We start from the raw sequence: 11,071 nt of genomic DNA on the forward strand, positions 1-11,071 counted from the left end.
AAAAAAAAAAAAAAAAGATGCATGATTTCAGGAACAAGGGGCAGGCGGGGTGGTAGGAGAGGGGAGTCCAGATTCAGCAGGGGTTAGAGGCAGAGGCAGAGAGTCACAGGCAGAGGCCCTGAGGCCCTTTTGGCTCTCTGAGTCTGGCCTGACAGGCAAGAGCCCAGTTCAGCATGGGCAAAGTCTGGGTAGGCACCAGCTCAGTCCTGGCTGTCCCAGGGTCCTGGGCAGTGGCCCTGACCCTCCCTGTGGACACAGGAAAGGTTGGATGCAGAATCTGGCTCCCTCGAGTTGGGGTGATGCTGAATTTAGAGGGGCAGGGGTGGGGTACCCCAACTCAGGCAGAAGGCTCTGGCCTCAAGCACCTTAGGCAGGAGTGGGATTCAGATCCGCTGGCTCTGGGACACTCAGGGGACACTATGTAGATGGGAGGCGTTGCTGAGCAGGAGCCTATATGGGGTACAGTGACCCTGGAGAGCCACCACGGGGTCCTTCACCCCATCCTGGGCCTTAGGGACTCTTAGGGCACTTAGCCCACTCCTCACCAGGCAGGACAGACTCGATCCAGACAGGCCCGTGGCCGCGAAGTGTGAAGCCAAAACTCTTGTTGCCCTTGTAGACTCGGACAGTCCTGGGGGGAAAAAGAAGGGGCGAGCAGCATGATGGAGAAGGGGCCCTGGGGTGCAGGAGTGGGAGACGTCCCGTGTCCCTTTCCCCTTAACCTCTCGGTCTCTTCTGCACCCGAGCAGCCCCGCCCCGCCCCTGTGCACTCTCCCCAGGTCTCGGTCCCGAGCCCACCCGCAGGGAGGGGTCCGCGGCCCGTGCCTGTGAGTCCCGCGTACCTGCGCGCGCCCCCGGGGCCAGCGAGGCCGCCCACCAGCAAGGAGGCCCTGCGCGGGGGCGGCTCGTCGGGGCGGCGCGGGGGGGCGCTGGCGCGCGTGGACACCAGGAGGCGCTCCGGCCGCTCCTCGCTGCGGCTCCGGCGCAGTCGCTGAGCGCCCTGGGCCCGGCGGGCGCGGCACAGCTTGCCCAGGAGGCCCTGCGACACCACCTCGTCGAAGCGCGCCCGGTGCTTCTTGGGGATGAAGATCCTGCCGGCGAGGACGGAGGAGTCGGGGCGCGTCCCTGGATCCTGGATCTCGGCAAACCGTGGCCCGAAGGGGCGTCCTCGTGGGTGCCGCCCTCGGCTCTCTCGCCCCTTCCCAGGAGTGGCGGAGGGTTGGGGGGGGGATCAGCAGCCAGTGGCACCCCAGTTTCCCCCTCGGTGCTAGGATTTTTGCCCCCGCTCCACCTCGGGAATGGCACATTCAGACCGTCCTTCATGACTCTGGGCTCTCCACGGCCCGAGCCCTACAAAGCCAATCCGCGGACCCGTTCCTCCTCCTGCCTCTGTCTTCCTTCTCTGGTCTCTCCCCGCACTGCCTCTGCACCCGCCAGGCCAAGAACGAGCCAGGGATCCCCACAACACACTGTCTCCCAGCTCGTCTCTAGGTGGCTCTGCTGGAGGAAACGAGCCCACAAGCCCAAGATCTTAGTTCCTGCAGCCCCTCACCACACCTCAGTCTTCCTGCTTGCTTCTTTGGCCAGCCCTATCTGCAGCTGCCCACTCAGATATCTGCCAGGACCCCTGCCTTCTGCCTCCTTCAGTCCCTTTAAGCTCTCTCCAGGCCCTCGCCCCCGCCTGTTCCGATTCATTGCTTCCTTAGCTGAATGAGGCTCCACACCCAATACAGGCCTCCTTTCAATTTAATTCTACATGTATTTAGGGAGCCCCTGCTATCTGTGCCAGCTGGGAACTGGGGTTCAAAGCTGAAGGGACTGTGGCTCCTGTTCTCAAAGGAGTTACCTTGGAAGTGAGAGGCAGGGGGAAGGCCTGTGGGTCTCTGCTACAGGACTAGCAACTCTCTCTTTCTCTGTCTCTGTTTTTTTTCCTCTTTTGAGACAGGGTCTTGCTCTGTCTTCCAGGCTAGAGTACAGTGGCACGATCATAGCATGATCACAGCTTGATCATAGCTCAATGTAACCTGGAACTCCTGGTCTCAAGGGATCCTCCTGCCTCGACCTCCCTTGCAGCTAGGACTACAGGCACATGCCACCAGGCCTGGCTATTTTTTTTTTTCTCGAGACAGAGTCTTGCTCTGTTGCCCAGGCTGGAGTGCAATGGCACGATCTCGGCTCACTGCAACCTCCACTTCCTGGGTTCAAGTGATTCTACCACCTCCAGAGTAGCTGGGATTAGAGGTGCCCACCACCACGCCTGGCTAGTTTTGTATCTTTGTAGAGATGGGGTTTCACCTTGTTGGCCAGGCTGGTCTTGAACTCCTGACCTCAGGTGATCCACCCACCTCAGCCTCCCAAAGTGCTGGGATTACAGGGGTGAGCCACTGCACCTAGCATTTTTTTTTCTTTTTCTTTTTCTTTTGTGGAGCTGAGGCTCTATGTTGCCCAGGCTGGTATCAAACTCCTGGGCTCAAGCGATCCTCCCACATCCACTTCTTAAAGTGCTGGGATTACAGGCGTGAGCTACAACTCCCAGCCTTGGTGGCTTTCTGAGGGTTAGGTCTGTAGTTCAACCATGAGCCACTGTGATTGGCCAGGGCTCAGCACACCGGAGAGGCTTGGTAAACAGGAGGTCTGCCAGCAGCCTACCCGTATCTCTGAGTAATGGCAGCAGTTAACGTCCTGATGGACTCTCTCTCTGGTCTGTGGCAGAGGATTCTGAGGCAGAGAGGACCCATAGCTCTCCACAGCTACACAGCTGGCCTGTGGCACAGTTGGCATTGGAGCCCAGCCTTCGGAGCCTCAGCACTGTGGCAGGACCTCTAACAAGAGCCCCTGAAGGTCTGGTTGCCTGTGAGGCCTCACTGGCTGCATCCCAAAGCTCCCTTCCCTGTTCCTTGTACCAAATGCCAGGGCCAAGGGCAAGATGATGGGGAGAAGGGAGAAGGGATCAGTGGCCTTGCAGTCAGCTGAAATACAAACCCCTCTGAGGTGTCCCAGCGGCCCCCACGCTTCCCTCCACCTCTGTGGATAGGAGTAATTAGGCCAGACAGGCAAAATAAGTGGCCTGGTGGGAGGAAGCGGGCATGGATTCTCAGGGAGGAGGCTCTGTCCCCGCAGTGAGCTCTGCTCCAGGTCTGGATCATCTGGGTGACCAGAAGGCCAGGATGAATGCCTGCTCACCTCTGCCCGGTGCCCATTCCCACCCACCTGCAATGCTTTCTGCAAATCTGGAAACTTAGCCTCATCCCCCAAGATGATCACTCGGGGTCTCCGGAGCCTAACGCCTCCATCTGCCTGGCCTCCGCATTCCCCACTGCCTCCCAGACCTCAAGCCTCACGTCCAGGCAAAGGAGAAAGGACACACCCACTTGAGACTGTCCACCTCACTTTCAGCTCCAGCCACAGACTCTGAAGAAGACATCACTCCACGCACGCAACCCCTGAGTCCAACCTGGACAGGGGTCAAGAGGACATCACAGCTCTACCTTCCAGCAGCAGCTAGAAAAGACCCTATCACCCAGGCAAGGTGACTCAAGCCTGTAATCCCAGCACTTTGGGAAGCCGAGGCAGGCAGATTACCTAAAGTCAGGAGTTTAAGATCAGCCTGGCCAACATGGTGAAACTCTGTCTCTACTAAAAATACAAAACTTAGCCGGGCATGGTGGTATGTGCCTGTAATTCCAGCTACCCAGGAGGCTGAAGCACGAGAATTGCCTGAACCCGGAAGACAGAGGTTGCAGTGAGCCGAGATTGAGTCACTGCACTCCAGCCTGGGCAACAGAGTGAGACTCCATTTCAAAAGAAAAAGCCCTGCCCTCTCAGGTAGGAACCGGCTGTCACCAACTGCACAGATGAAAGAAAGTTGGGCAGCCCTTTCCTTACTTGGTGTTTTTTGGGGTGAGACAGAAGCCAAGGCTACCTGGTAAGCCAGACATCCAACCTGGCTCCTACGGACCTTCCATGCAGCTCAGTCTGGCCCAGGGTCCCCAGCCCTGGGTCTGCCCTAAATCGACTGACCCAGCAGAGCCAGGAACAGTGGGGCCACAGCAACTATTGCCACCAGTCACTATCCCTCTGACTGGCAGTCCAGCAATCACTGTCCTGGGACTCTATGCCAACAGGCCTCTCTGAGGCCACAGGACTCTCTGGGGGCCACACAATGACCTTGCACTCAGGGTCAGTTCTGTTCTCTCTGCCAGCGTCAGGTCTTAATCCAACCCCAAGTTCCTACTAGGGACTGCCCTCCCCCCCCACACCCCCCCATTTCCTGTCCCCACCCAGCTTTCTCTCTCTCTCTTTTTTTTTTTTTTTAAGACAGACTCTCTGTCGCCAAGGATGGAGTACAGGGGCACGATCTTGGCTCACTGCAACCTCTGCCTCCCAGGTTCAAGTGATTCTCCTGCTGCAGCCTCCTGAGTATCTGGAACTACAGGCATGCACCACCACACCCGGCTGTTTTTTGTATTTTTAGTAGAGATGGGGTTTCACCACGTTGGTCAGGCTGGTCTCAAACTCCTGGCCTCAGGAGATTCACCCCCCTCGGCCTCCCAAAGTGCTGGGATTACAGGCGTGTGCCCGGCTCCCCACCCAGCTTTCTCTTGACCATCAGCCAGTGAACTGGTGGCAAGGGGCAAGGTGCCCTGGTTCAGCATAGGGAGCACTGCAGTGGAGAGGTCGTGCCCCCTAAACTCAGGACGAGATGCCCAGATTTTCACAAGAGCACCCAACCTCAGTCTCGGCCCTCTGTCATGTCCCCTCGACCACCCCGGTTGTAGGAAGAAAAGTGGTCTTTCAATCTCAGCCTTTTGCCCAGACAGCGACTCTTTAGGGCTGCGCACGGGTTCTGAGCGCCCAACGCTTAGACCTCGCCGCCCCGGTACCCACCCAGTCTATTTCCAACCTCCTTGGGCCCCGGGCTCCGCCCAGGCTCGGAGGTTGCCCACCCAGAGCAGGGAAGCCCCTTTACGCTCCAGCCCCACCCTCTTTCAGACCAGCCCGAAGCGGATCCGTGGCGCACTGGGCGCACGGTTCCCGGAGGCGCGGGACGGACGCGACGGGGAAGCTACCGAAAGTGCCGAGAGAAGCCCTGGTCCTTCCCCATCTGGAGCCGGGGATCGCGACTGGGCAGGTGCCGAAGGGCAAGCGGGTATCCGAGCCCGGGAAATGAGCGAGCGCGCCGCGACTCCACGCACCTCTGCCCGGCTAGCGCGCGCGGCCCCTCCCGAACTGTCCGGGCCCGCAACCCCGCGCCCGCCCCCTCTTGGTGGCCCCGCCCTCTCCTGGTGGCCCCGCCTCTCCCCCGTAGAGGGAGGCCCTCTACTCACCCCCTCCCCACTTTGGTCACTCTGGGGTGCAGGGGAAACCGGGGGAAGTTTGAGGCCGCCTCGCTCACTCCCCTTGACTCTCTCCGTTATTCCCTCCCCAGGATCCTCCCCTGCGTCCTCTCCAGCCACTGCGTCCCGGACCCCCGCACAGTGGCTAGTCCCTGCAGTTCAGAAGCCCCGACAGCTTTTGGTAGAGCATGCAAGGTTTTCCGGAGGGGATGGCGTTTGCGTTGGGCCTCCAGGGCTCAGCAGGAGTCGGCCAGCTAGTGGAAGCCCTCTCTACCTACCCCGGGTAGGGATGGGGTTGGGGGAGGGACGCTGTGGCCAAGAAGAGGCTGGAGAAGGAGGCTCTCAATGTCGTGGTCAGCAGCTGAGACCCGACTCTGGGAGCAGGAGGGAGCCGTGGGAGGGCTTCAGGGTTCAAGAAGAGGTGGAAGGACTCCAAAAAACAAAAAAGGTTTTGGTATACCAGGAGAGGGGTGATGCTGGGAGGGGACCCAGAAAGGGGTGTTGGGTTGGGACAAGAAGCGGGATTTCAAAACACAGAGGAGGTAGGGTGCCTGAGGCCTGGGGAGTTACTGCCAGTGAGGTCAATGCGCCCAGGCTGGGACAACCCCTGGGTGAGTAGGGAGGGGGTGAGTAGAGGGCCTCCCAGAGCTGCAAGTCCTGCCCAGCCAGCAGAGAAGAGGGGACGGGCATTAAAGGGGGAGGATAGGGAGGCGACAGGAAGGGAGGTCTGGACTCTTCCCTGGGGGCTCTGGGCCTGCCATTCCCTGCAAGGCAGCAGGAGGGGACCCCAGAGTGCCTGCTTGCATTGTCATGTCTCCAGGCGTCCTGATTGCCACTGGAGAGGCCCAGATTAGGTCTGAGGAACAAATGATACAGTCTGGGTAACCAGTTCAAGGCACATCCTGGGGAGTGGCTCTTCAGAGGCACCCCCAACCAGGAACATCAGCATGAGGCCCTCTCAAAAGACAGGCTGGAACAGCAGAGGCAGGATGCCCCCCGGACTTTTCCTCTGTCCCACTCAAAGGAACAACTACCGTGGTGCAGCCAGTGGGTACCTGCGTGCAGCACAGGGAGGACCCTGTGGGTCTGATCACTGGTCTCTGGTACTGTCCATACACTGCTCTCCAACACACTGCGCCTCCCCCACCCCCCATTGCTGGCCCCAGCAAGACCATCACCTTGCTGTGACCTCCCGGGGCTGCATTTCTCCCTGGAAGCAGCCAGGAAATAGAGCCAGTGCTCACTCATGCCATGCCCTCCCCAAGCCCTGTCCTCAGCCCTGCCAGGGAGAGAAGCAGCTGACAAGCCTACCAGCTCGCACAGCTCTCTGACGTCTATGGGTCCCCAGCCATCCCGTTATGATTGGAGCCAATCCTGGTTGTATTGTGCCAGCTGCAGTGGCCCAGAATCCAGAACCAGGCATGGCCAAAGGCTCTGAAAACTGTCCACCGTGCTGTGGGCACAGGAGATGCAACAAGGGAGCAGACGCCCAGGCTCAAATCCAGACACACTACCCAGGATGGGCACAGTGAGGCCAGGTGACCCAGGGAAGCATGAGGTGGTCACCCAGTCACCAGATGATCACCAGGGGACAGGCAACAGCCAGACTTCCCTCAAGGGTCTGTTCCAGCAAAAGGCACTGCTTAAGATTCCTTCAGAGAAGTACTTCTCAATCAGTGGTGATTTTGTTCACCCAGGGGATATTTGACAGTCCCTTGGCATTTTGTCACACAATGACAACTGAGAGGGGGTTGTGCTAATGGCATCTAGAGGGTAGAGGCCTGGGATGTTGCTAAACATCCTGCAATGTATCAGGACAGCCCCTGATAACAGAGAAATTTCTGGTCCCAAATGTCAGCAGTGAGACACCTGCTCTAGGGAAAAAGAAAGCTTGAGACACCTGCTCTAGGGAAAAAGAAAGCTTCCCTAAGAGCAGCCAATATTAATTGAGCACATATTTTATGCCTGGCATTTCTATCTACACATCTCATAGAATTCTCCCAATAAATCTCTTTACCTATTTATTTTTAGAGACAGGGTCTTGCTCTCTGTCACCCAGACTGGAGTGCAGTGGCATCATAAATCACTGCAGCCTCCAATTCCTGGGCTCAAGTGATCCTCCCACCTCAGCCTCCTGAGTAGCTAGGACTACAGACATATACCATCTGGCTAATTTTTTTTTTTGGTAGAGATGAAGTCTCCCTCTGTTGTTCAGGCTGGTCTTCTACTCCTGGCTTTAAGCAATCCTTCCACTTCAATCTCCTAAATCACTGGGATTACAGGCAGGCAACCAGCTAATTTTTAAACTTTTTTTTTTTTTTTTTTTTTTTAATGAGATAGAGTCTTGCTATGTTGTCTAGGCTGGCCTTAAACTCCTGGGCTCCAGTGTTCCTCCCATCTCAGTCTCCCAAAATGCTGGTATTACAGGCATCAGCCACCAAACCCAGCTAATTTTTTAATTTGTATTTTTTATAGAGATGGGATCTTACTATGCTGGCCTGACTGGTCTTGAACTCTCCTTAAGCAACCCTCCCCCCTCAGCCTCCCAAAATGCTGGGCTTACAGACATGAACCACTGTGCCCAGCCCTGATAACTCTGTATTATTGTGTTCGTTACACTCGGCACCGAAGCAGAAGAGGGTGACGGGGTGCAGATGGTCCCTCACACTCCACCCTTATATTCTCAACTCATCTCTTTCCTGCTTTCAGTTGGTGGACTTCATTTACATGGTTTCCTACCAAGAAGCCTGCTGGGAACACTCAGAAACTAACAACTCCATTTTACAGACAAACCGTAGATGTCAGTGAACCTGCTTGAGTTTGCACTGCCAGCGAGGGGTCTGCCTGTATTCCAAATCCCAGCTTCCACCATGACCTGCCCCTGGCCTGACACCCCGTTCCCTCCACCCCACCACCCATATTTCCTGAAACACTAGCGGACCGCGAAGCTGACTCTGTTTTCCTGTTCCCTCCTGGCCATATCACACTTTCCAAACTGCCTGGCCTGTCCTCATTAGAAAGCCATTTTCTCACTTCATCAGACTGGGATCCCTTTGGGAACAGACCCAAATTAGCCTCCTCGTCGAAGGAGTAACTGCTGTGGTGAAGGAGGAGGAGACTTCTTGCTTACGTGGTGACCACGGACCCATCTCACCCTTTACAGCAGCAGTGCTGTCCAAGGGAATATTTGCAATGATGGACAGGTCTACATCCACCTGGCCATTAGCCATATGTCACTGTTGTGTGCTTGGAATATGACTTGTGAGACTGAGAAGCTGAACTTTATATTTTATCAAATATTAATTACCTTTAGCTTTTTTTTTTTTTTGAAACAAAGTCCGGCTCTGTCACCCAGGCTGGAGTGCATCGGCTCGATCTCAGCTCACTGCAACCTCCGCCTCCCAGGTTCAAATGGTTCTCCTGCTTCAGCCTCCCGAGTAGCTGGGATTACTGGCACCTGCCATCACACCCAGCTAATTTTTGTATTTTTAGTAGAGACAGGGTTTCACCATGTTGGCCAGGCTGGTCTCGAACTCCTGACCTCAGGTGATCCACCCACCTCAGCCTCCTAAAGTGCTGTGATTACAGGCATAAGCCACCATGCCTGGCCACATTTAACTTTAAATAACTATGTGTGGCTAGTGGCTACTGTGCTAGATGGCCCAGCTTCATGGCATCACTGCTCCCTCCTCTTCTCCCCAAGCCTTCTTTTTTGGCCTCTGGGATCACCCTTTAGCAAGGCCACACCTCTCTGATTTGGGTGGGTCCTGAACTCCTCACAGAGCTTTGACACACACATGTATATTTTTTTGCCTACTACCCTTTGGCTGTTCAACCTCTCACTTAAACCTTTCCTCTTGGCAGGACATGGTTGCTCATGCCTGTAATCTCAGCACTTTGGGAGGCTGAGGTAGGAGGATCTCTTGAGGCCAGGTCAGCCTGGGCAACACAGTGAGACCCCTGTCTCTACTTAGAAATTCTTTTAAAAATTAAACCTTGTCTCTCCTTGATTTGGGGGTCCTAGGGCCCAAGTGGTGGCTCTCTGTGGTCCCCTTTACTCCCTGTCGGGTGGTTCACATTTGGGAGCTTTTGGATGCCATAAGCCAGGGTAGCACTGCCCTCACCTTGAACTCTCCCTGGGGACTGTCCTCCCAGCTCCACAGGACCCACCACCAGACTCCACCAGTCACTAAGTCACAGCACAACCACCTCCTGCTGCCTCCTCTGAGAAGCCTGCCCTGGCTGCTCTGTGCTGAGTTTGCCATTAACTGGCACCCAACCCTGGGAATCACAGCTGCCTCTGTGGCTCCTCCATGCCCCTTCTGACCTTCTGACCTTTCTCCAGGTGGGGCTGCCCAGAGATTGCCGCCATCCTAGAGGCCAGCTCACTGTGGGGCCATGGGTGACAGGCCAGCCCTGGGAAGGCGGTTGTTGGGAAGGGGGGTTTGAAGAGGTCGGGGGAGGGGGATAGCCGAAGCCCTACTGCCAGGGTAACCTTCTCCCTGCAGAGCCCAGCTGGGCACCACCCCTTCCTCCAGCAGCCTCCCCAGTTTTCCTGGCGCACTTGACACGCGCTCACAGCAGAGGCTGCCGTACCAAGCTGCGGGGACCGGGCATCCCCAGGCGTCCAGGGCTCCCGCTGCCCAGGTTCTAAATCGAGCGCACCCAAGGGGCTTCCCCCTCCCGCACCCTGCCCGACCCACTGCCGCAGCTGCTGTCGGCTTGGAGACCAGCAGCGGCTGGGAAAGGCGGGCGTGGGGCTGCCCCGGGGGGCAGGCGGGCTGGCCCGGGAGAGGGACAGGAACAGACGCCGGCAGTGCCGTGGGAAAAGGAGGGCAACCGAGAGGGCCTCCAGCCGAGCCCAGCTGCCAGCAGCCTGGAGACGAGCGAGCCAACTTCCTGGGGGACAGCTGGGCCGCCTGCGCCCCCCTTGCCCAGCCTTGGTGGGGAGGGGCAGGGCAGGGGGATGCGTGTCCATCAGCTCCCCAGGAAGGACTCAGAGCCAGCGCATCATCTCTGAGGCTAATTCGGCTCTAGAAATAACTTTTTTCCTTTTTCTCCCCTCTTCTGATTCTCCCAGAAAGGGGCTCATCCCTTACTTACCCGAGGCAGCTCATGGTGGCCTCTTTCGGTGGTGGTCGCCTATGCTCCGCTGCAGAGCCGAGAGCTGCGCCCGGGCTGGGGTGGGGTGGGGGGCGGGGAGGGTGGCCAGCCCAGTCCCTGACATTGGCCAGGCCCAGAGGGAGGGGCAGGCTGCGGGGTGAATGGCAGCGAGGGGAGGGGGCGGGCTGAGCCGGGGAAGGGGGAGGGGAGGGGAGGGGAGGGGAGGGGAGGGATGGGGGAGCAGTCGCGGGCCGAAGGCTGGGTGAGAAGGGAAACCGGGCGGGATCCAGCGGGGGAGAGCAGCAGTCCGGCCCAGAGGGGGCATAGTCCAAGCTGGGCAGGCAGCGAGGGCCTCCAAGGATGGAGGTGGCGTCAGGAGATTCCTGGGTTCCTCTAAGGGAGGACTCACCAGGATTTTTTTTTTTCTCTGACAAACTTAGAGCAGGCCAGGCTTGGTTTGGTGGCTCACGCCTGTAATCCCAGCACTTTGGGAGGCTGGGACGGGCGGATCATTTGAGGTCAGGAGTTTGAGACCAGCCTCGCAAACATGGTGAGATCCTGTCTTTACTAAAAATACAAAAATTAGCCAGGCATAGTGGCACGGTGGTGCCCATCAACTTGGGAGGCTGAAG

At 57.5% G+C, this 11,071-nt stretch overlaps 1 protein-coding gene across 1 annotated transcript in view; it reads right to left on the bottom strand.

Annotated features, from left to right (window-relative positions):
* Positions 1 to 10,314, bottom strand: part of LOC108307874 (Grid2 interacting protein) — a 37,247-nt gene extending 26,933 nt beyond the window's left edge. Inside the window, exons 1-3 of the mRNA XM_037740400.1 lie at positions 9,901 to 10,314; positions 843 to 1,198; positions 546 to 631 (exon numbers count right to left, since the gene is read on the bottom strand). Coding sequence (XP_037596328.1) covers positions 546 to 631; positions 843 to 1,198; positions 9,901 to 10,314 — 856 coding nt within the window. The remainder of the gene's footprint in view (positions 1 to 545; positions 632 to 842; positions 1,199 to 9,900) is intronic.
* Between the last annotated feature and the right edge of the window lie 757 nt (positions 10,315 to 11,071).

The sequence above is a fragment of the Cebus imitator genome, unplaced genomic scaffold (genome assembly GCF_001604975.1).
Source record: "Cebus imitator isolate Cc_AM_T3 unplaced genomic scaffold, Cebus_imitator-1.0 Scaffold82, whole genome shotgun sequence".
Taxonomy (NCBI): Eukaryota; Metazoa; Chordata; class Mammalia; order Primates; family Cebidae; genus Cebus; species Cebus imitator.